The 23,355-nt window shown below is 53.5% G+C and overlaps 9 protein-coding genes across 9 annotated transcripts; 5 read left to right on the forward strand and 4 right to left on the reverse strand.

Moving 5' to 3' along the window:
* Nucleotides 1–833: 833 nt before the first annotated feature.
* Nucleotides 834–2,088, forward strand: J4E90_000355 (uncharacterized protein; the record flags this gene model as incomplete). Its single annotated transcript, XM_051429951.1, has 3 exons — nucleotides 834–1,132; nucleotides 1,194–1,572; nucleotides 1,627–2,088. The coding sequence occupies 3 exons, from the start codon at nucleotides 834–836 to the stop codon at nucleotides 2,086–2,088; spliced, it is 1,140 nt and encodes a 379-aa protein (XP_051295438.1).
* Nucleotides 2,089–2,780: 692 nt separating this feature from the next.
* On the reverse strand, nucleotides 2,781–3,757 carry J4E90_000356 (uncharacterized protein; the record flags this gene model as incomplete). The annotated part of the gene is made up of 2 exons (XM_051429952.1): nucleotides 2,781–3,051; nucleotides 3,102–3,757. 2 exons carry the CDS (start codon nucleotides 3,755–3,757, stop codon nucleotides 2,781–2,783), a joined length of 927 nt encoding a protein of 308 aa, XP_051295439.1.
* A 933-nt stretch (nucleotides 3,758–4,690) lies between these two features.
* On the forward strand, nucleotides 4,691–6,358 carry J4E90_000357 (uncharacterized protein; the record flags this gene model as incomplete). Its single annotated transcript, XM_051429953.1, has 1 exon — nucleotides 4,691–6,358. The coding sequence occupies one exon, from the start codon at nucleotides 4,691–4,693 to the stop codon at nucleotides 6,356–6,358; it is 1,668 nt and encodes a 555-aa protein (XP_051295440.1).
* A 460-nt stretch (nucleotides 6,359–6,818) lies between these two features.
* On the reverse strand, nucleotides 6,819–7,874 carry J4E90_000358 (uncharacterized protein; the record flags this gene model as incomplete). Its single annotated transcript, XM_051429954.1, has 2 exons — nucleotides 6,819–7,684; nucleotides 7,733–7,874. 2 exons carry the CDS (start codon nucleotides 7,872–7,874, stop codon nucleotides 6,819–6,821), a joined length of 1,008 nt encoding a protein of 335 aa, XP_051295441.1.
* Nucleotides 7,875–10,040: 2,166 nt separating this feature from the next.
* On the forward strand, nucleotides 10,041–11,871 carry J4E90_000359 (uncharacterized protein; the record flags this gene model as incomplete). Its single annotated transcript, XM_051429955.1, has 2 exons — nucleotides 10,041–11,258; nucleotides 11,314–11,871. The coding sequence occupies 2 exons, from the start codon at nucleotides 10,041–10,043 to the stop codon at nucleotides 11,869–11,871; spliced, it is 1,776 nt and encodes a 591-aa protein (XP_051295442.1).
* Nucleotides 11,872–12,308: 437 nt separating this feature from the next.
* Nucleotides 12,309–13,047, reverse strand: J4E90_000360 (uncharacterized protein; the record flags this gene model as incomplete). Its single annotated transcript, XM_051429956.1, has 2 exons — nucleotides 12,309–12,650; nucleotides 12,721–13,047. The coding sequence occupies 2 exons, from the start codon at nucleotides 13,045–13,047 to the stop codon at nucleotides 12,309–12,311; spliced, it is 669 nt and encodes a 222-aa protein (XP_051295443.1).
* A 761-nt stretch (nucleotides 13,048–13,808) lies between these two features.
* J4E90_000361 (uncharacterized protein) lies at nucleotides 13,809–15,292 on the forward strand (the record flags this gene model as incomplete). Its single annotated transcript, XM_051429957.1, has 2 exons — nucleotides 13,809–14,600; nucleotides 14,651–15,292. The coding sequence occupies 2 exons, from the start codon at nucleotides 13,809–13,811 to the stop codon at nucleotides 15,290–15,292; spliced, it is 1,434 nt and encodes a 477-aa protein (XP_051295444.1).
* Nucleotides 15,293–16,283: 991 nt separating this feature from the next.
* J4E90_000362 (uncharacterized protein) lies at nucleotides 16,284–17,685 on the reverse strand (the record flags this gene model as incomplete). Its single annotated transcript, XM_051429958.1, has 4 exons — nucleotides 16,284–16,632; nucleotides 16,682–17,315; nucleotides 17,363–17,605; nucleotides 17,655–17,685. 4 exons carry the CDS (start codon nucleotides 17,683–17,685, stop codon nucleotides 16,284–16,286), a joined length of 1,257 nt encoding a protein of 418 aa, XP_051295445.1.
* Nucleotides 17,686–18,424: 739 nt separating this feature from the next.
* Nucleotides 18,425–21,793, forward strand: J4E90_000363 (uncharacterized protein; the record flags this gene model as incomplete). Its single annotated transcript, XM_051429959.1, has 4 exons — nucleotides 18,425–19,501; nucleotides 19,551–19,992; nucleotides 20,046–21,436; nucleotides 21,494–21,793. The coding sequence occupies 4 exons, from the start codon at nucleotides 18,425–18,427 to the stop codon at nucleotides 21,791–21,793; spliced, it is 3,210 nt and encodes a 1,069-aa protein (XP_051295446.1).
* Between the last annotated feature and the right edge of the window lie 1,562 nt (nucleotides 21,794–23,355).

Consider the following 23,355-nt stretch of genomic DNA (forward strand, 5'->3'; position numbering starts at 1 on the left):
CAGCGGGGTAATATGCAAGGTACTAGCGACCCCAGATGTGTGGCGTTTGCGGAGGCGGGTGGAACGTCATTTGCCCGAGATGCCGAAGGCGCGTGAAGGAAGCTTGCGCCAGCGGGAAGGTTACCACAACGGGAAGGGAGGAAGTATGTGCACGTCATGGAAGCACAAGACATGTAATTTGCACCCTCTGCTGGTGTTCAGTAAACACTTACAGGTCTTGTCAGGAGACATCGTGAGGTGGCTGGGAATAACGCAGATTCCCAATCTATGGCCGGTGGACGTACTAGCCATTTCCGGCACGCTACTTCACACGATGGAAGAGAGCTTTCCCACACCACTGCGCTGAAGTGGGCTGGAGCAGAGTCAAGCCTTTTAGTTTCCGTTCTTTCCGAGGCTTGTCACGCAACTCTGGCTATGCATTGACATGTTCACGAGGGTACCTTCGAACGACAGGCTTGGAAAAGTGGAAATCGGGCGGGTCCCACTCATTGGAGGATTTTCCGAAACAAATCTCCCCTGACCACACCCACGCACTGAACAAGCGTTGCTTCGAGCGACCAAGTCCTTCTCATCTCTTCCTCTTGCTCCCCACTTGGTGGAGGATCTCGAAACAATCCCTCATCTGTCAGTATGGAGAATCTTGAATCGGGAAATTATGATCCCGTCAAATGTAGATTCGATGTATCAGTAATTGGCTGGTGGCTAAGTCATTCATCCGTGTGTATCATTACTAGGAATTCGTATATATGTGTGGCGTACCAAGCATGTAGGCCAAGCAACCAAGCACTTCGCACTCTCTTTTAAGCCTTTCTTCAAATCAATCATCTTTCACAATGGTCGCCTGGACTCTTGGTATCTTCTTCACGTCGCTGGCGGCGTCCGCTGCGGCAGCCCCAGCCCCGGCGATCACTCCTGCACCCAAGCCCGAAGTTGTGAAACGTGCCTCCAGCTGCACCTTTTCGGGCTCCAACGGAGCTGCTGAGGCTTCTAAGTCGCAGTCATCATGTGCTACCATGGTCCTCTCGGACGTTGCTGTTCCTTCAGGCACTACTCTGGACCTCTCCAGCTTGGCTGACGATACCACCGTCATTTTCGAGGGTACCACAACTTGGGGCTACAAAGAGTGGAAAGGGTAAGCAATATCCAAATACAAATGTATTAGATATGCACTGACTTCATGAACCAACTCTCAGACCTCTTCTTGACATTCGTGGAACCAAAATCACTGTCAAGGGTGCCGAGGGATCCGTCCTCGATGGTGACGGTGCTCGCTGGTGGGACGGTGAGGGCGGAAACGGTGGAAAGACCAAGCCCAAGTTCTTCTCCGCACACAAGCTCACCGACTCCTCCATCACTGGCATTACCATCAAGAACCCTCCCGTTCAAGTAGTCAGTATCAACGGATGTGACGGTCTCACCATTACCGACATGACCATCGATGCTTCGGAAGGCGACAAGGACGAGCAAGGTCACAACACGGATGGCTTCGACATTGGCTCGAGCAGCAACGTCATCATCGACGGTGCAAAGGTCTACAACCAGGATGATTGTGTTGCCGTGAACTCTGGTACCGTATGTATCCCCTCTTTGGATTGAGATGATGACACCCGCTAACAATACGGATAGGATATCACCTTCAAGAACGGTCTCTGCTCTGGTGGACACGGTCTCTCCATCGGCTCTGTCGGTGGTCGTGACGACAACACGGTCGATACGGTCACCTTCTCGAACTCCGAGATCACCAAGTCCGTCAACGGCGTCCGCGTCAAGGCTCGCGCTGGCACGACCGGCAAGATCAACAAGGTCACCTACGAAGACATTACCTTGTCTGAGATCTCCAAGTATGGCGTCCTCATTGAACAGAACTACGACGGTGGTGACCTCCACGGTGACGCTGATACTGGCGTCCCCATTACCGGTTTGACGCTCGACAACGTCACTGGTGACGTCTCCAGCAGTGGGTACGACGTTGTCGTTACCTGCGGAAAGGGCTCCTGCACTGGCTGGACCTGGACAGATGTTTCCGTAACTGGCGGCAAGACCTACGACAAGTGCTCCAACGTACCCAGCGTTACCAAGTGCTCGTAGATGGTAGTTGTAGCCTTTTTTGGTGATGGCTTGCGCCTTTCTCGTCTGGGGTGACGCACATTCCATTCTCAGTTCTGGCATGTCGTCAGAGCTTCGCAGTCATTCCTTTTGCTGCGCTGCAAATATCCTTTTCTCTTTTGCATCTTCAGAAGACCGCAATATACTCTTATCTTGAACCTGTATGTGCAACGAGTGCCTTCCACGAATGAATTTTGATTTGATTTGATGTAGCGACGACGTGGTGTCGGATTCGTGGGTGTTTGGCCATGCGAGACCGTGCTCATGGTTTCTACTGTCAGCGGCGGAGCCGGGCCTCGTAGAACTGGGCAGGTAAGCGACATGTCGCGAGATGGAATCCAGCATGACTGAGATCTCTTTCGCACGTTAACCAGCGCAACTAAAATTAGAAAGAGCTTTAAGAACATTTCCTGTATCAAATCAAGTTGTCTTGGTTGCATTGGCACACTGTTCTAGATGTTGATGCGCTACGTCATGCCCCCAAGCTTCCGGTCGTGGAGCCGACGCTAGAGCGGCTCGCGGCGGCAGCCACACCAACGCGCGCGTTTCCATCCCTTATCACCAACTTAACGCGTTAACGAAACGCGTCAAAATGTACCTCAATTTCAGTATCAGCCTGGACGAAACGCTACTTGGTCTCCATCATCTTTACCACACTCCTGAACTTCACCCGGCTAATGCGAACTCGTGTACCTTGCTTCTTCCAAACCTCTCCTCCCAGAGATCTTCTCATTGATCCCATAGCGATGTAGTGCCTCTTCCGAGCCGAAGTACTTCACGGTTTCCGTTACGAGCTTCGCGACTGCCACGACCTCATCTTTTGCATCCGGTGTGGCCTCTTGCAATGTTCGACTCAATCTCTTCAGATTCTGGATTTGCAGCTCAATGCCGTCTAGGCTGGAATGAATGATGGAGCTCAAGGTTTCGGTAGGGTCTGGTTCACCGCTGATATTCTAAGTCAGAGAATTTTCCGTCGACGTCTCGAAAGCACATACCTGTCGTCATCCCCGTCCTCGAATAACGTCTCGTCGTCGATCTCAGGAAGCTTTTTGAACTTCAGGTCCCTTGGCTTGGCCTTGGAGCAAGCGTCGTTTAATTCTGCCACCAGATACAACAGGCGGTCTAGGCTTCGCGATGCAGCGTCCACGACTTCTCTCTTACGCTTATCCACCGTAGCCATACCGTCGAGATTCGCAAGATGAGCCCACACTTGCAGATCGAAAGCAAAAGCTTTAGTGTGTTCTACTATCTTGTCGAACGTGAGATCCTGAGGTTCCGCAGCCTCGACATCCATGTATGGAGAACACGTGCTACTGATCTGGTCCAGTTTGTTTTGTAGCGTCGCATACTGATACTGAAGCTCGGGTCGTGCAGTGGGTGATCTTGGGCTAGCGCTCGGACTTCGCTTCGCCCTAAAAGCCTGACCGCTTGTGGGCAATGGTGGATTGTCCTGGTGGATTTCCACTTTGATGCTTGGTTTCTTCTGGTGCTGTGGCTTGCCTTCGTACCTTACCGGTAGTTGACTTGACAGGACTGGCTCGTTGGTCAAATCGTAGCCGGAAACTGGTATCGCGCTGGGCCGGACCTCCTGAGTGTTGTATCGTCGTTCTGACCTTCTGTCCCTTTGACCAGCTTCTGAACTCGATCGCATCCTCCCAGTAGTTTCGAAGACGGGGACGCCGAGTCGGTCAGGCGTTGTAGGAGAGTTAGAAATTCGTGGAGATGAGGCTGTACCATGCCGACTGTCATGATAACGTTTCATTTCTTGTTCGCGACTCCTTCGATCCCATCTCGCCTTTTCTTCTATGGTATCGACATAGCCTCCTGAGCGCGACCGAGTATGACTGGGATTCCGATGACGTTCGTCGACTTCTAGGAAGTCGGTTGAGATGGTCGCCATCGCACGGAGTCGCAACGAATGGAGGAATGGAGATGATCAAAAGCTTTTTACGTGGTACGAACAAAGGCAGGTATGTGTCTATAGCGAAGAAACCTGCTGCTGTGGTATGCATGGAACGTTCTGTCCGGTACTGCACCCAGTGTCAAGAGAAATTTGTCAGTGGGGTCGAGAACTCAACAGAAACGAAAAGATGTAGGAATGCCACGCTCATATGAACAGTGCGACCCAATTGCCTGATCAGGCAGCTGACTTCAGACGCCTTTGGGGGCCGTTGGGGGCTGAGCACCACCAAACGGTAACGTCATCCCTGTGCCGCTATGCATGGAGCCAATTCCGACCAATGTCACCTCAATACCCCACACCAATGCCGGCGAGCTGATGTTCGCATCTGTTCAGCCGCAATAGTTCGTGGGTCATGAGGCCGCCCATTTAATGTCGAAAATACTTCAGGCCGCCGCCTCTAAAAGATGGCCCAGCCCCCATCCGACCGCGCTGATATTCTGGACTCGCACTACATCCTCCACGAAATTGCACCATACAGTTCCTGCGCTCGGCAGCTGTTGCTGTTACACGACTCAAAGTTTTCCCGACTGTGCCGCACGCGAATTTACTGCTCCTTAGTGTCATAGAAGATACATCTCAACCGCACCTTCAACGCGACCCAACACTCCAGCTGGACGAGCCATGGCTGAAGTTCTTGGCGTTATCTCTGGCCTCTATACAGCAGGACAGGCTCTACACACCTTTGCCCTTGAAATCAGACAATGGAGACGACTATCCGAACGACTCTTCGACATCAAAGAAGGGCTTGACTTTGCGAAACTATCTCTAGACAGCTGGCAACAGAAATATGACATCCAAGTGCATCGACCCGATGTTCACACCAGGATCCTGTTTGGAAAAGAAGGGCACGAAAGGATTACAGCCACAATCGGTACTGTGAATGTGATCACCGGAAGTATCAAGACCGACATCAAACGAGTCAGGGGCCTTGCCCTTAATTTCGAGTCCAGGAGAGGATATTATGGAGAAACTCAGCACTTGAGTAACGAGGATCGGGTCAAGGAGTGCCTTTGGAGAATTCGCCACAACACCACATGGTCGCGCAGATTCGAGTTGAGCGTCCTTGGAAAAGCGAACGATCTAGAAGAGCGTCTCAGGCGATTGTATCAAAAGCTTACCATGCTCGAACGTTTTACCGACTCTTACCTCGAGCGAGAGCACGCAGAGATCTTCACGGAAGTCAAGCGACTCCCTGGAAGGCGAGTGATAATCAAGGTCGGAGACGGAAGGACGGATACGATACAGAGCAGGGTTCTGGACGCCGTTCGCGCCCAAAAAGATGCTGAGCGATTACATCGATGCAGCGACTCCAGCCGGGACAATCGACTACATCTCGGGTTATCCATCCCTCGCATTCATAAGCGCGACTTCGCGTTCTTGCTCAACATGAACGGGGCAAGCCATGAGATCATCGTCCATCCTGTGACCCTTAAAACTATCTACGAACCAGCTTTGGTGCCGAAGAATTTCGCTACTGCTGTGTCAAGTCTCATGAACAGGACGCAGGATGACTGCTACATGATACCTCCTTTGTCAACATCAGCAGGCTTCACGGTCAAGAAACCACCAACAAACCTTCTCTCTGACTTGCAGTACAAGGAAGCCCTATCGAGTGTGATTCGCGATCAGAACGTCTACCTCGGCTCACAAACGCTATACTCTCAAGACCAAAATGCAGTAGCGACTGGCATCGCCCAAGGCTGTTTCCGATTGATAGGAAGCCAATGGTTGTCATTCCTCGACTGCTCGAATATACGCTGGCGGAGAACGAAGGATGGGAAGTGGGCTAGCATGCTGACCGCAGCGCCTGGCTCGTCGATGACAACACGTACCCTGAACCAATGTTACCAAATGAATCGCCAAAGGAGAGATGGTCGCGATCTCTCCAAACACATCCAAATCTTCCGCATCGGACTCGTCCTCGCTGAGATAGCACTCAAATCACCATTTTCGTACATCGATTTCGACACCGCGACCCACAAGACACGCTTGTACATCAACGATGGCGAGGAGGTCGGTGCTCACGATGTCGCATCGCAGGTCGAGTTGAGGAGCAACATGTTATTGGGAAACATGGTGTTTTTCTGCCTTAATGTACTGCAAGACAATGATGTTATGGCGGAGAAGAGCATCGAAAGTAGCTATTACCAGGATGTACTCGGGCCGGCGGAAGAGCTGGAAAGGTTCTTCGGGGCTGACAGGCGAAGAGGTGGCTTGAGCCCAGGTTCGAGCCCAATGGGGAGTGGAGCGAACACGCCAAGATCAGCTAGGAGTTCATATGTGTATTGATGTTGCGCTCGCTTTTGCGTAGTCTTATTTTCCCTTGAGACCTCCGCTCCACAGTGTTGTCTGATGTACTTTCCGCGTCACCACATACGATTTTAATGTAACAATAATCTTAAATAACATCAAAGTCTCAATGAGGAGTACATTCCCATGAATGCGCTGAGTACTGAGTACCAACACTAGTGGGATTCAGCTGCCAAGTAGCGCGGACTTCAAGATACAGCACTGGTCAGCCGTGGCGCTGTAGTTAACACGGAAGGACACGAAATACGAGTGATGACTGAGTAGTGTTCCGAGCGAGGCGCTGCGAAGAGGTGATGTAGCACCCTATTGAGCAATTGATGAGACGATCAGAGACAGGTGTGCCAGGCTAAAGCACCGCGTTGAATTTGTACCAAGACGCCCTCGCTATGCATTAGATACCAGGTGAGACATGAGAACCCTCTTCCGCAGACTGTTCGTCTTAGACGGCGAAGCTCTGCTCATCCTTCCTGGGCCCCAACCCCCTCTTCACACCATCCTTCAAACTCTCCCAGTTCACACCATCAATCCTGCGTCCGCGTGTGCCCATATCAGACGCGACATCACTCAACTTGCCTGTGGCAATCCTGCGCATCATAACCAGATCTTGTGCGCTCTGGAAGGTCCTGCCTCTGCCTTCAGTCAGGAACTTCTCGATGAACTCCTCCTCGTCTTCGTTGAACGGCAAGCCCGCCAGCTCAAACGCCTTAGCATCTCGCGTATACATCTCATGTTCGGGGTCCTGAGACCAAGGTTGGTGATCCAGCGTCTGCTCAATGAGGATCTCTAGCAGTGGACGCTGCTCGTACTCCGGTCTGCTGTGAATCCACTGGTACATCTCCGTGACATTGCGTCCTGCAAGGTATTTTGCAAACTCGTCCCTGGTCTTCTGATCCTCCAGCGGCGGCCGCACGCAGTTGTAGTATGCTAGTGCCAGTATATCATCTTTGGGATCTCTTGCCATGCCCATGCTGCTCACTTTATCCTGCCCTGTCAAGAGGGTGTACATGATCTCGTCAGGGAAGGTAGGTATTATGCCCGGGTATGTAAGGTGTCCGACGGCGGTCGCGAATTGGAGGTGGTCGAGGAACCAGAGTCCTTCAACGAATGTCCAGAATCGCTTCTCGAGATGTACGTCTTTCGCGAACGATTCAGCTAGCTCTGTCGCTTCGTGGTGTTGCGCCGATAAATCTTTGAGTAGGTAGAATACAAGACAGTGCTTATTGTGTAGTGTGGTGTTGGAGGAGGTTATGCGCTGATGGAGCTCTTGAAGCTGTTGTGAGCTTTTGGGCGGGTACATCTTGCTTCCTATTTCCAGTTAGCATTTGAAGAGGCCCAACAGTGTGCGCGACTTGCCCTTGATGTTTAGGAGTGTCAGCAGCCGTTCGAAGAAGGTGCGCCCGCCGAGCGCAGTCCGGTATGATTGAATCTCTTGAACAAGGCCATCGTTGTAGTGGAGATTGCGATATACCGCGTCAAAGTCCTCAATATCAAGCATCTTTAGTGTGGAGCGTGTTTTACTGTGGTGAAGGTAGTCGGGGTCTGTTGCGCGCGAGGTTCTCGATGGGTCGCGCACGTCGATGTTTCCAGCCGCCGCGCGGTCACGTGGACTATTCGGAAACTTGGCGCCAAGCCCATCACGATGGCATGAGCGAGACCACACAGCAGCCAGGCGTTCTTGAAGCTCGCAAGTTTGATACTCAATGTGTTTGTGACTTTCAGGAACTATAAAGCTTAGCGAGATTCGTAGGGTATTATTGATTGGCTAATGCGCCCAACAGTTCGTTCTGCTGGTTGGCACTACGTCCAGCAGACTGCATAATAATAGCTCTCCAGTATGCGTGCCTAGTCATGCTATACAAAACGATATTTCGTTGCATAGGGCGTAAGCTTGAATCTTGTGTGGGCATCTAGGTGTCGTCCCCGAGCATGTCAGATTGCATGTACGACCTGATCAAACAGACGTAAATCGCATGAAGATATCGAGTAGGTATTGGAATGACTTCGTGTAAGCCATCGGTGATGAGACTGATGAAGGGTATAAGTCTCAAGTCACTGCCACGCGTCAGTTCAAGCCATGCACATCATGCCATGGCTGTCGTCCTCTTCCGGTGGATAGATCGTATGACCCGAGTTGCAACATGCATGGTAATGATTCCTCCTCGGCAACAACAAGCAGCGGTGTCGGTCTCACACTTTCCGAAGGTCCGGATGTAGAGTATGTAAAGATATGTCAGACACTTGGCGTTCGGCATCAGATGATGAAGAATCGCTGTCGAAGAAGGTATAGTTGCGAGGCCCAAGCGAATGGATGCCCGCTGGCCCCACACCTTTCGCATGTTCGCGATTTACACCTCGTAGGATCGGTGACGGATTTGCATCAAGTGCGCTTATTGAGTACCTCAAGCGCTAGGCAGAAACTTGGAGGTCTGAGTCAAAGCCGGGATCGCAGAGCCCAGTGCTGCCTTCAACGTTGACACTTCTTGATTGTAATGTTGCGTCAGAATGGAAGTGAAGCGATCTTGAATAGGCGGATAAATACTCCGAAACGAGTTTTGCGGCTCTAGAACCTTATCTAGTTGCGAAACAATCCTGAACCTTCGGGTTGAGGCACCATGGCATGATGTCTTCTCGTCAAGTTTCTGTCACATTGAGCCACAGGTGTGTCAGCCCGGGACTGGCCGGATGCCAGCAAAACACATGGAAATCGGAGCTTGATCATCTTGCGGTCTGCGCGTGGGATTATATCCGCCTCTAGCGTGCATTGCCAAGAGAAAACAAAGCTTGAGTGGATTAGAGACATGGCGCAGGTGACTATGGTTGATGTAAGCACCAATGATGTCTTTCGCGAGTGTGTAGCTCGGACAAAGCCTGGAGATAGCGGTGGTTGAATTTTTGCAAGATCGCGAAGGAAAACTGGGATCTGACAGGCGCGCGGTCTTAGCTTCCGGCGTGCCCTAGGACAGGGTGGTGAAGATCGCATGTGAATCTTCGATTCGAGCGCAAGTCGAGTGTGGGAGGCCGAGACGGATGGTCGTTGTCACCGGAATCCGATGCAGGCGCTTGTATATCCGCCTTGTCGCAGGCATGGCGTGACACACTCCCTGAGTCTGCGACGAAGTCAAAGGCGATGAGGCTGTTTCAATGTCAGGCCAAAGTCGCCGTAGGTTTCAATGTCATGATGAGATAGATGCAGCCACAACCTTAAGACTAACATGGCGAACTTTGCCGGGTGGATTGCTCGCAAAATCCCATTAGCGGTGGCTGACGGAATGGCCCTCTGTCCGTGCTTGCCCGGACCCACGCCGCGCCTGACAATCACATCCGACGTCACAGCCAACGAAGAATGCCATGCGATCGGATGGGTTTCGCAGCTGACAAACTCTTGTCGCAATGACTTGCTCAAACTTCGTTCCGAAACTTCCGGAAACAATATAGATGCGAGCTACGCCCATGGCGCTGGCGGCCACATGCATTGAAACATTTCTTCCTGTTACATCTGCTGTCTCCCTTGAATCCCTCATCTTCTTGTCGCTTTGACAGCGCATCCTGAAGTACTGCAGCCCTTCATACGACTGGTCTGCGTCTTGCTATTTCAGTTGTCTGAGCTTTGCGCAATACATTTCACCTGAACAACTCTAATCCTTCCCTGAACACAACACACATGCCGGATCGCAGGAGTTTGACGATAGCCACCGCGGCGCTGCTAATTGAGCTCTTACCGTTGGCAGCTGCGCATGGCGATAGCAAGGAAAAGGACATGAGCGCACATGATATGCCGAAGGCGCAACCGCAAGACAATGGCTTTGAAGGTTATTGGAGTTTATCGGAGCATGCTTCGCTTATGTACTGGCACATAGGGCTTGAGATCCTGGCCTGGGTTGTCATCTTGCCAATCGCAGTCATGTTTAGCATCGCTCGCTCAAGATACACTCTCCCCTCGCAAATGATCTTCCTCGCCACCAATGCGTTCGCGCTCGTACTCGGCCTCGTATACGACCACAAGACACCGGAGATGTACGCAGGAAATGCACACAGCAAGATGGGATGGGCCATCACCTGGATCGCTTCGGCATGGGTGTTCATGGCTCTGATCCAGGCCTACGCTGGCAGGTCGGAGTCGCACTCGAAAGCGGACGAATTTGCGGAGCCGATGACGACCGCCAATATGCTCAGATACGAGCGCGTACACGACGAAGAGGCTGTCGCGCCGTCGCGATGGTCAGGGGATTCGGGGCAGGGCACAGAGCGGAACTCGGCTTCTCTGTATGATCCCTCTCAGTCCCCCAGCGTGGAGTCTGAGAACCAGCAATTCGCTCCCCCTCTTCGAAGATCCACACATGACGACGACTCTTTCGGTAACGACGACGACAGCGACGACGAGAAGCGCGGCTTCCTTCGCAACACCTCGGTGGACAATTTCTTCTCTCGCAGCGTGGCGCGCTTCGCAGTTGGTCGGACACTCAAGGCAATTCGCTTCCTCTACGTTGCCATCGAGCGCACAATCTTGGTACAGGGTTTCGCGGCGATTGTAAGTGGCGCCATCGTCTACGGCGGCATTGGAAGAGGAGGAGCGGTTTTCAACGTCCTGGCGCACACAGTAAAAGGAGGAATCTTCTTTCTATACGGCTTCCTCACATTAGGTCGATGGATGGGCGCGTTTGCAGACTTCGGATGGGCATGGAACGTGAAGCCACCGAAGGAGGTTGTCGGTCGTCGGAGAGCGGCACTACCGTCGGCAGAGTTTACCGAATCCTTCGTCATCTGGCTATACGGCTGCACAAACGTCTTCCTCGAACACCTGGCTGCGTGGGGCGATGCATGGACTGCACAAGATCTGGAACATGTTTCGATTTCGGTGATGTTCTTTGGTGGTGGTTTGGTGAGTAAAGGTCGCTCCTTCCTTTTCTGTGTAATATCGCTGACATTCTTCCTAGTTGGGAATGTGCATCGAATCGACCAAGGTACGCGACCTTCTTAACAGCGGAGTCGTTGCCTCTCAAGCAAGCTCGCTACAAAACGAGTCCTGGAAGCAGCCGAGCCAATATCGCTTTTCGATGAACCCACTCCCGGCCCTAATCATTATGTTACTCGGCAAGATGATGAGCTCTCATCATCAGAGCTCAATGGTCTCGACTATGATCCATACCCAATGGGGCAGCATGTTCATGGCCTTTGCTCTTGCCCGCGGTCTTACCTACATCACCCTCTACATCTCACCGCCAACTTCGTTCCTACCATCCCGGCCGCCTACGGAAATCGTCACCGCATTTTGTCTGATATCGGGTGGTATCACCTTCATGGTCAGCAACAAGGACACGGTCGCAGCTCTGGAATCGTACGACCTCGACGCTATGTTCATCTTTACGGTTGTCATGGGCCTTACCGCGCTGCTCATGGCTTGGACGACTGTAGTAATCGCTATCAAGGGATGGGCTCTACGCAAGGAGAGCAGCAGCCAGTACGCAAAGGGCCGTGCTGGAGTATTGGCGTAGACGACGTCTTTACGAGATACCCTCGATCGATCGACTGGAGACGATTTTCTTATTCAGGAAGTGGAACTTCCACTTGATACCCTACATTTCCTCTTTACGACTTTGACGCAATTTGTTTTGGTTTAATGGGTTTGGTCGCAGTATACCCCTTTCTTAAGGAAGACGACAGCCTGGATAGCTGCACCTAATGCCTGTTTTGTTCTAGACCGGTGGTAATGAAGTTCGTCTTGGATTAATGAGCTTCTTAGGACGAAGGGATCATGGTAGTAATAGACGGATGGCGACTCTGAAAGTTAATACTAGGTTGCACCACAGTTAGCAATGTAGCCATGCAACCCCTACACGATGTGGGATAATAGAATATTCATAGAACAAACTTCCTCATTGCCATGAAAATTGTACTCATCGAGACATCACCATAGATTTGTCCGATGTTCTCAACGTGCTCCGCGACCCCGTCCAGCGACACCTCTTGCTATGCCTGTACCACCCCTGGTTCCTCTAGGTGCACCGCCGCGTGTAGGTATACCACCCCGTCCGCCTGCTCGTGGTATTCCCCCTCTTCCTCTAGGTACACCACTTGTCCTCGTAGCAGGTGCTGGTGTTTGCGGGTTCTGGAATTTGGAGTGGATTTTACTACTCGGCGGGTTGTCGACGAATGAAGTGTCGGTCGTTAAGAACGTGGCTTCCATATCTTCTGGGCCTTGAGAGCGATTCAGGTTTGCGGCACCCTGATCAGGTTGGTTCTGTGGGCGCTTGAAGGATTCTGGAACAGGAGCCTAGTGACGAGTCAGTACCATCCCGCGTTCTCTCTCCTCTGTATCTTCTCTTCAGTCTCCCATCACTCACCTCCGGGAAGTCTACGCAAAAAGCATTCATGTTCATTCCATACAGAAACCCCGCAAAACTCTCTGAGAAACGTGCCAGGCTCTCGTGCATAAGTTGCAATTGCAAGAAGTTTTGCTCAAGGTCTGCCATGGCGTCGCTCAACTCTGCGAATCCGTCCTGTAAGCCTTCAAGCGCGTTGCCAGATGCCGAAGCAGCGCGACCGCGTTGGGATGAGTCGCGTAATGAGGAGCGGGAAGACGGGCGGAGGGGCGTGGTCGGACGTGAGCGTGGTGATTTGCTGCGTGTGCGCCGGTACGAGGGCGTTGTTGTGGGTGTTGTAGACGCCATGTTGCACGGTGGTAGATGTATCTCCTTGTAAATCTGGTAGCACAGTCGCGCAATTGCAGTCTGGTACTGTGACGCCTCTGAGATCTTGAAACGCGGTCCTAGTTCGGGAGCTTGATACGAAGTAAACAGTACCCCACACGCAGGGCAATCGCGCTAAGACCAATTGGTCGATGATGCCATTGTTCTTGCTTCCAAAAGTACGCCTCTCTGTATGTCTCCGGATACTTTGTGTCCAGCAAACTATCACAAGACGCACTTGCCCGCAGCTTGCTCTAAGGCGTCCCGCAGCTGCATTCTGTACGTAGATCGCGGCTACATATTCGTCCGACGTATCCGGAAAGCTCTGCCGACGTCACACTAAGCAGACGCGAGCAGTTGCCATAACGAGGCTCAGCTCAGCGACCTGACACTTTTCCATGTTGCCTCGCGCACAGCCCCTACGACGACTTTTGCACTCCTCTACACCCAAGCGTCCACGATCCGTATATAACCCAAAGTATCGCGGCGCCCCACCTGCCCCCTATAGCTCTACGAATCCGGTCACACGCGCAAACCTACTACATCACAGTCGGCGAAGCACGGCACCGGCACCTCACAAGACAAGCGGACTCAACCTGTGGACTGTAGGAATAGTCGCTGGCATTGCAATTGGCGGCGTGCTACTTGTCCCTTTCGTACAGAGCTCTTCAGAGCCCAAGACAGCCAGGAAATCCACCCCGACTCATTTCAACACCGCAGACCTCACAGACTCGTACCTCGTCATGGCACCGAACACCCCCGCCGGGCGACCGGGAACGCTCACACCCGAAGAGGACAAGAAGCTGCGTGAGCTATGGGGGATCGTTATGAAGGTTTTCGGCGTGGAAGCGGGGTCGGAAGCTGCAAGCACGGTCGATGAGGTCGCATCACCGACCACAAGTGAGGCGGCAGCGGACGGCAAGAAGGACAAGAAGAAGAGCCGATTGAACGTGTTCAAGAGGAATAAGGGCGAGAAGGGCGCAGACGACAAGGCGTCGACTGCTTCGACAGGCTCGACCCCGTCAGACATTAGCAGGCTGTCAATATCCGCCGATGACGACAAGTTCGGTCAGACCGCAGAGTTCAAGGCAGCGATCGCCAACATTCCACCAGAGGAGCTGCGAAGGACCTTCTGGATGATGGTCAAGCACGACCACCCCGATGCTCTCCTTCTCCGATTCCTCCGCGCACGGAAATGGGACGTGGAGAAGGCGCTAGTCATGATGATCTCTACCATGCAGTGGAGGTTGAACGACATGCATGTCGACGACGACATCATGAAGAACGGAGAGCTCGCCGCTGCGCAAACTACCAGCGACGATGCTAAGACAAAGAAGAACGCGGAGGACTTCCTGACACAGCTGCGCATGGGCAAGAGCTATCTACACGGATTGGACATTGAAGGAAGGCCGATGTGTTTTGTCCGCGCGAGGTTACACAAAGCCGGCGAGCAGACGGAGGAAAGTCTGGAAAGATTCACCGTCTACACTATTGAGACCGCACGCATGCTGTTGAGGCCTCCGATTGACACAGCCGTAAGTCTATTCTCTTCTCCGGATTGTGTGCAATGATTAACCGAATACAGACTATCGTCTTCGATATGACGGACTTCTCTATGGCCAACATGGACTACACGCCGGTAAAGTTCATGATCAAGTGCTTCGAGGCCAACTACCCCGAATCGCTTGGCACCGTTCTCGTCTACCGAGCGCCCTGGGTCTTCAACGCCGTGTGGAGTATCGTCAAAGGCTGGCTGGACCCCGTCGTCGCCGGCAAGGTGCACTTTGCAAAGACGATCGACGATCTCAGCAACTACATCCCAAAGTCGCAGATTCCAACTGAACTAGGTGGAGAGGAGAAGTGGGAGTACAAGTTCCCAGAGCCCGTGCCTGGTGAGAACGACAAGATGGCCGAAGAGAAGCCAAAGCAGGAGCTGCAAAGCGAGAGGCAACAGATCGTCGACAACTACGAGACTTCCGTGCTGGAGTGGGTACACGCCGGTGAGGGTGCGCCAGCGGACGAGAAGAGGAAAGAAAGGGATAGCATTGCCGAACAGCTGAGGCAGAACTACTGGAAGCTGGACCCGTATGTTCGAGCTCGCTCACTGTACGACCGTATGGGCGTCCTCCAGAGCGAAGGCAAACTAGACTTCTACGGCCAAACCCCAGCGCCCGCCGCAGCCGCAGCGCCAAAAGCAACAGAAACCAGCGCCGACGATCTCGACTAGGACTCGAAAGCCCAGCTACTCCGGCGGTACAGCACCTTCAACACTTTGGCCGACGCTTCGAAACAACCATAACCCCTTTCTCCTTCGTGGCACTCAGTATGTTGGTTGGTAAACGGCCGGTTTAGCACACCATCGCTCTAATGTGTAGTCGTCCTGAAAACAAACTCTCTGTATAGAACTCCACATCCCATCCCCTTTGATAGCCTTCGACTCGTAAACTTGCAGTTTAACCCCTACCTAATAATATCTCTCATTCGCCTTCTACCAACCAAGTACTAAAACCCCCACACCGCCTGCTTTTGCCTTGCCCCTTCTTCCTTTACCGCCTCACTACGTTTCAATCCTCTCCGGTGAAATGCGCGCCCCATACTACGGGGCTTCCCTGCGTGAGCACTGTTCATTCGATGCGGCCCAGATTCCCGATCGCGCCTCGATGCACTAGCACAATTGACGTCATGTTCCTGCATCGGAACAAATGCGAGTTTGCCCTCGGGACTCTCAGTATGTGCTTTTCCTCCTTTTTCCGGCTCGGCTCCTGGGCCTGAGCTAGAGGTTAGTCGGGCGGTTGCAGGTTCCGTGGTGCTGCTAGCACGGTTGCGAATGTGAATGGTCAGGCTTTATCGCAACGTCGGGGTGTTTTTTGGCTGGGTGCGCTGCGCTGCTGTGGGTGGCTCCGGGGGAAAGAGCTCAGGCTCGTTCCGGATAGGTGCCGTGGAGATCTTCGTAGATCTACGTCTTAGAACTGGGAATGTTATGGTGTTGATGTTTCGCTTGGGATGGAAACGTTACTGTTGGTGTTTAAGATTGGACGCGCGCTTGTGAAGTTGGTGTCGTGACATACGGCGCTAAAATTCGATAGTTTGAAGTTTGGTGTGGTGCTGAGGCGTGACAACTGAACACAAATAACGGCATGAGTAAGCGTGCGCGTGAAGGTGAGACCTGATCCTATGCATAATATTCGTACTGTAGATTTACATGCTATACAAACGCTCTATGAGGTGACTTTAAGATCTCTGCCTTCTCTCGTCCGATGGCTCTCGTGGTTGGCCACTTCGTCCAGTTTGGTGGCCATTTCATTGGCATCCTCTAAGCCCGTGTCTATCGGTCCCGCTGCTTCGTCGACTTGCTCCAGGGGGACATTCGTACCCATCCGTCCTACAGATCTGCGTTCGGGTCTCACGCTTTCTGCACTCTTGGCATCCACATCTGTGCTGGTTAATGTCAAGCCTTGTGCTGGGCGGTAGGTGATGCGGCCTTCAGCGGCGGCCGCAAGCCGTTGCTTTTGGCCGGTTTCTCCGGCACGACCTAGGACGCCAGCGATGACTTGTATGCAGCGTAGACTGTGATGTGTTAGCCTGAAACAGTAGCCGCTGGTGGGAGATGTTTTACCTGTCGTCGTTGGCAGGGATGGGGTACGTGACCCAGGTGGGGTCCGCGTTGGTGTCAATGACGCCGATGGTGGGAATGTTGTTCAGCGCACACTCGTGCAGCAGGACGTAGTTCTCGAGGGGATTCATGCAGACGACCAGGTCGGGCCGGAGGACAGATCGGTCGAAGAGCTGCTCTTCGAAGCCGGAGACCTCCTCGTCGAACTCATTCACGACCTTGGTCTTGCACCTGCCGAGAATTTGCTGGCCGTTGGTGATGCTTCCTGGGATCCAGCGCTCGAACAGGTGGTATCCTTTGGCTAGCTCCGCAGCGCGTGCTACTGCCCTATCCTGCCCGTCGCGCGTGCCCACGAACAAGATCATGCCTCCCCGCCGCGCAACTTCCTGCACGACCTTGGCGGACCGCCGCAAGTGGGCTGCAGTGACTTCGAGCGAGATGATGTGGACGCCTTGCCGTATGCCGTGGATGTAGCGTGCGTTTGCGGGGTTCCATAGGGAAGTGACATGGCCTTGGTGGGCCTCGGAGGCGAGGAGCAGTTCGAGGGTCACGTCGGCGGGCGATGGGGGGTGGTTCAGGAGGGAGTGCGGTTGGTAGTGCGGCTCGATCTGAGTTCCTAGATGTCCCATCTGCTTGGCTACGGATCGTCAGCAGGGTGGAGTCAGGATGGGGCGGCGGTCGTACACTGCTGCTTGTACATGTAGTACTGCTCAGCGACATCGTCGGAGGCGGACTCGGAGGTGCCATGGGTCTCGGGGTCGACGGAGGGGATGGGCTGCTGGAGGTGGGTGTTGAGCTGGGCCTCTATCGACTGGATCTGCTTGAGACTGTTGTCGGTAGCGGCCTCGATCGACTCGGTCTCGGTGGAGAGAAATCGCTGCAGCGGGCGGAGCGGCTGGCGGGAGTGTCGTGCGAGCGCCCGGGGGGCTATCGATGGTGTTAGTATGTGCAGTCATGTCCAATTGACGTCTCCTACCACTGCGCGCTGCGATGCTCCTCAGTATCATTTTGCCGTCGCGTGCAGTCGGCGCTGTCGCTCCAAAAACTCTCGAGCCGGGGCATGCCAAGCACCCGCCAAGCTAGCCCAATTGGGCCACCCTGCAGGCCAGCCCATCCTCCAGTGTCAGACCGATAACGAGCCTCAGGCGATTGCCGTCATTGTCAGATCATGTGTGCCAGTCAGGACCGCAGCGAGGGGGGCTGCGTGCATCGGTCCCACCGGTAGGGCAGAGCATGGCAAAGTGCAAAATACCATAGCTGGTCCCTGCTTGCAGAGTCGCTCGCCTCTTGCTTATCCCATGCCGCTCCGCCTGTGCTCAGAGAGTGCTTGTGCCCGGGCTGCCCCCGATAATTGCTCGCGTGAAGCCACTGACATGCTTCCGTCATCTTCTGCAGCTATCCCGCACGCGGCCTTTTGGCTTGGCACCTAGCGCATTCCACTGACGCTACACATGCTCGCTCTTCGCATCCCAACTTCACCCGCCCAATCTGCCCCAGACGACTCCCCGTCCTGCTGCACTGCACCCAGGCCGAGGAGCCCCCCCCATCTGTCGCCGCCCCCGGATGTCGCTTGTCAGACGCTGCACGCCCCGCCGCCGCGACTCCAACATCACCAGCGAGACAAGCGATAGCGCACCACCGCCGTGCCCTCGGGCGCCGCCCACACCCGTGGATGCCTACAACCCCGTGCCGGACGACACTGCCTGCTCCTGCCGCTCTTGAGCCCGTAGCGCCCTAGCCGCCACCATGAATGGCTACCCATATCCCACCCGGCCCTTCAACCCGGCCGCCAATGGGAACATGATGATGAATATGAATGGGGACGGCATGAACGGCTTCAACATGGTCGAGGGCCAGTCGCTGGACTCCATCGTCGCGCAGAACGACAAGGACAACCGCCGCCGGAGTATGCCCGTATACGCTAGAGGGCCCCAACAACAGCAGCAGCAACAACAACAAATGAACCTGGGCAGCCCCGACACGCGCAGGCTGAGCATGATGAATTTCGGTGATCCCAATGGCGGAGACATGGACGATTTCCAATTCGACATGTCAACCGCTGCCATGGACAACATGATGCGCAACAACACCGCTTTTCCGCGCACCACGGCCGACATCCAGAATGACCAAATGCCGGCTGCCGACCTCAACATCAACACACAGTTCCAAGGCCAGGCTTCTCCCTTTCCGACCATGGGCGGTCCTGGCTCTGCCTACGCCTCGCCCATGCACCAGAAGAACTCCCTCGACCTGGACATGGGATCGTATCAGAACGGCATGAACATGCCCTTGGACATGGACGATTCGATGGCCATGACACCCATGGACATGAACATGTTCCCAGGCAGCCAATTTAACACACCCATGCTGGACTCGCCCATCCAGCAGGACTTTGTAGGACCAGTGCCCGCTGCTCCCCAAGGAGACAATACTCCGTCAGGGCAGACCCAAGACCAGTTCAAACGTCCGTCCCTAAACAATACACCAGAAGTCAAGTCCGGCAGATCCAGCTTCCTCAGTCGGTCGACCAGCCAGGACCAGTCCAGCATGCGGTCCCACTCCCGGCCCCAAAGTGAACACCATTCTTCCAACAGTGTTCCAACGCGCATGACCCTGGCCTCACTGCAGAACCAACAACCCGTCGCACAGGACCCTGCTCAAGATCTGTCTAAAGAGGTCATGAAGAAGCAACTCGCAGACTTCAAGATTCCGTGGCAGGCGCCCACCGGCGGGTTCCCGTCAACCAAAGCGAACAACCCACACATGAAGACGCAGTTCAAAAATGCGTACTCGTCGACCGGATTTGACATGCTCGGAGTGCTGGTACGTATCGACACAGTGTACTGAGATTGACATACTGATATGCCAATAGATGCGCGTAGCTACTCGACCTGAACCCCAGATCGACATCGGCTCCGTTGATCTTTCGTGCGCTTTCGTCGTTTGCGATGCCGAGCTGGACGACATTCCCATTGTTTACTGCTCTGAGAACTTCGAACGACTGACCGGCTACACGAGACATATGATCCTCGGGCGGAATTGCCGTTTCTTACAAGCACCTGACGGCAAGGTAGAATCGGGTATCAAACGCAACTACGTTGACGATGATTCGGTATACTATCTCAAGAACATGATCGAGAGTCGTGCCGAGGCGCAGATCAGCTTGATCAATTACCGAAGAGGCGGCCAGCCGTTCATGAACCTGCTCACTATGATCCCTATCGCTTGGGAGCCTGGCGGCAAGATGAAATTCTTCGTTGGTTTCCAGGTCGATCTAGTCGAGCAGCCTGGAGCCATGACGAACAAGAACTCAGGTGGGCTTCCGCATCTAACACAACACCTCGTGTGTGAGCTGATCATGTTATAGACGGTTCGTACCGAGTCAACTACCAACGCGGAATGTCGATGCCCAGTTACGTTTTCAGCGACCACCACAAGCCACAAGCAGCCGAGCAAGGTCAGACCATCTCCAAGGATGAGGTGTCCAACGTGCTCGCTGCATACAGCGGTAGCGGTGACTCGGAGATGACCAGACGTATCTGGGACAAGGTCCTGCTTGAGAACAGCGACGACGTCGTCCATGTCTTGTCGCTGAAGGGACTCTTCTTATACCTGTCACCGGCCAGCAACAGGATACTAGAGTACGACCCAAGTGAGCTTGTTGGGACTGCCCTGTCTTCTGTCTGCCATCCTAGCGACATCGTCCCGGTTACACGAGAGTTAAAGGAAACCACAAACGGCGCATCGGTCAATGTCGTGTTTAGGATACGGCGAAAGAAGAGCGGCTACATGTGGTTCGAAGGTCACGGTTCCCTTCACACGGAGCAAGGCAAGGGCCGGAAATGCATCATCCTTGTGGGTCGCGAGCGCCCAGTCTATACTCTCAGCAAGGCTATCGTACGCGAATCCGGAGGCGTTGGTGACAACGAACTTTGGACCAAAATGTCTACGTCAGGCATGTTCTTGTACGTCTCGTCCAACGTACGTCAGTTACTCGACAAGCAACCCGAGGAGCTTGTGGGCACAAGCATACAATCTCTTATGCGCCAAGAGTCTAAGATCCAGTTCGGCCGTATCCTTGAGCTTGCCAGAGGTGGCAGGAAAGGTGAAGTCAAGCACGAAATGATCAACAAGCGTGGCCAGGTCCTTCAGGCTTTCACAACCATCTACCCCGGAGATGCAATCGAGGGCCAGAAACCCACCTTTGTCGTTGGTCAAACGCGACTTCTCAAGTATTCGCGAAATAGCAATGCTGGCCGCCCATCGATGTACACGAACACCAAGCATGAACGCGACTCTCATAACTCTGTACACACGCAGATGTCAGGAGCAGCATCGCCCGCCGCAGGATCTCTGACCGGCCACACCGGGTCAAATACGCCAAACACATCAAACACAAATCCTCTTTTCATCACTACCGAGGAATCGCCTGCGACGTTTGCTGGCCACAACGGTCTACAGCTTGGACACCAGGATCAAAGTCTTGCTTCAGACGATAACGTGTTCGACGAACTGAAGACGACACGAAGCACAAGCTGGCAATACGAGCTCCGACAAATGGAAAAGCGAAACCGATACCTGGCCGAAGAGGTTCAGAGCTTATTGGCAGCCAAAAAGAAGAGGAAGCGCAGAAAGGGCGCAGGTCAGATGCAGAAGGACTGTGCGAATTGCCATACAAGAACAACACCCGAGTGGCGGCGAGGTCCATCGGGCAACCGCGACTTGTGCAACTCGTGCGGACTACGGTGGGCTAAACAGGTAAGTTAATCTTCTCACATCTAGTCCACATAATCAAACTAACAGGGACACTCACAGCAAGGACGAGTGTCACCTAGAACGTCGTCTGCGGCCAGTGACAAGAGCAAAAAGAGTGCTTCGCCACGCCACTTTCCTACAAGCCACTCAAGTCATCAGACTATTCTTCCTCATGCGAAGACGGAGAGCGGACAACAGTCTACTATCCCTTCGCCAATGGCCACTTCCACCAAACGTTCGCCGCAACAAGGTAGCATCAGCGAGTCGCATGCTGCAAAGGCGCCACGTATAGAAGTTGCTGCTTCACAGGGCTTCATTCCCCCACCGTCGATCGATGAAGTGACGGAGCCGGAATCATAAGCACGACGGATCTGAACGTCGTCTTCTTACTTCTTCTTCGCGGTTTCTCTCTCCTGTTTCGTGTCATTCTCCGCTTTGGTCAAACGATACCCCATTACTTATATTCACTTTAACGAACTTCACATTCGCTTGCTCGAAGCGAGCTTCTCATGGGGGAGTTTTTAGACTCACATCCTTTTTCTTTCTATATCCGTTTGATGTTTTACGACTTGGGTCAACAACGTGGGGAAGGTTTGGCGTGTGGTCGAGCTATTCGACTGCGGGTTTCACAAATTGGAGGCTGAGAGATGAGGCGCAATATGCATGTACATGTCTTGGGCACACTTTATCAGGTGTCTTCTTATTCTGTTGTATATATCAACGACGTTTGGCAACGGTACGGGATGGCTTATCAGGATCGCGTGGGGCGCACGCGTACGGACGGTATCACTCATCAATCAATCAATCATATATGTCGCATCAGATCAGATCATGTCAAAATGAATAGTGGAACGCGATTGCATGACCTGGCTGAAGCGTCATGGCGAACCCCAACGTTGCCCTTGACCCATTAATTCTTTCGCATCTCTCCCCCACCCGCACATCTCGTCGATTCGCTTGTTTGCTCGCTCGCCTACGATTCGAGTCGAAGCGAAGTGACGCGACGCGACCATCCATCCCCGCCGCAATTGTGGCGTCGAGTGGCCTCACTTGTCATACGTCAAGTCAGATCATAACATCAACCGCTAACTAGGATAACAAGGCCCTTTTGCCCATATCTAGTGCGTAATCCTAGCATGTTTGCACGGCTGTTTGTTTGTACGAGGCGCACCGCAACTGCGCGGCTTCCAAGGTTGGCAGCGAACACGAAGTACGATAAGACAACGGGCATCCCAAGTCCAACCTACGACGCTGATGTCGGCCTTGTCCTCGCTTGGAGTCTGACAACCTGCGACAGGCGCGTGGGACATTGACAAGGTCGGGGAGGGTGTGTTGGATGTAGCCCTAGAATGCGCGTGATGTGGCGCTAGAACGCTGCATGTGTTCCACGGAAGCAGGAAGAGGAACACAACCGAACAGGGGGTTTGGCAGGAAGGAAGCTGGGCAGCATGCAGGTTCCCGGACAGTTAGCCCCGGCATCACTGGGTTTAGTTCCAAGTCTCTTGGACACATGGCAGATTACGTTCCATGGATAGCATCTAGATTTGGGGGGCCTAGGGAAAACGCCATGCCGAGTAACTCGTTGGGTATTCTCTGAGCCTAACCTAGATCTTGTGAGGAGTCGTTGGGTTGGGTATTGCGAGAACGGTAGTTGGAGGTGGGAAAAACTTCGTGTGCCTCGGCATCGAGACCCGTGGCCATGAGCTCCAATGACGAAAGCTCAAAGTTCAACATGGCAAATAAACTTTGGTCCATCGCACGTTGTTACCCACATGGCTTGGGTTCTGGCAGACTGCCTCCCTCGTTCCCCCCTCCCCAAGCCCGCTCCAGCCTCCCAATCAAACAAGTGGGGCCGTCTTCCGGGCTTGATCCTTTGGATCCTTCGATCCCCTGCGGCCTGAGCGTTCTGGCAGCGCCTTATC

The sequence above is a fragment of the Alternaria incomplexa genome (genome assembly GCF_024043165.1).
Source record: "Alternaria incomplexa strain BMP 0042 chromosome Unknown scaffold_1, whole genome shotgun sequence".
Lineage (NCBI taxonomy): Eukaryota > Fungi > Ascomycota > Dothideomycetes > Pleosporales > Pleosporaceae > Alternaria > Alternaria incomplexa.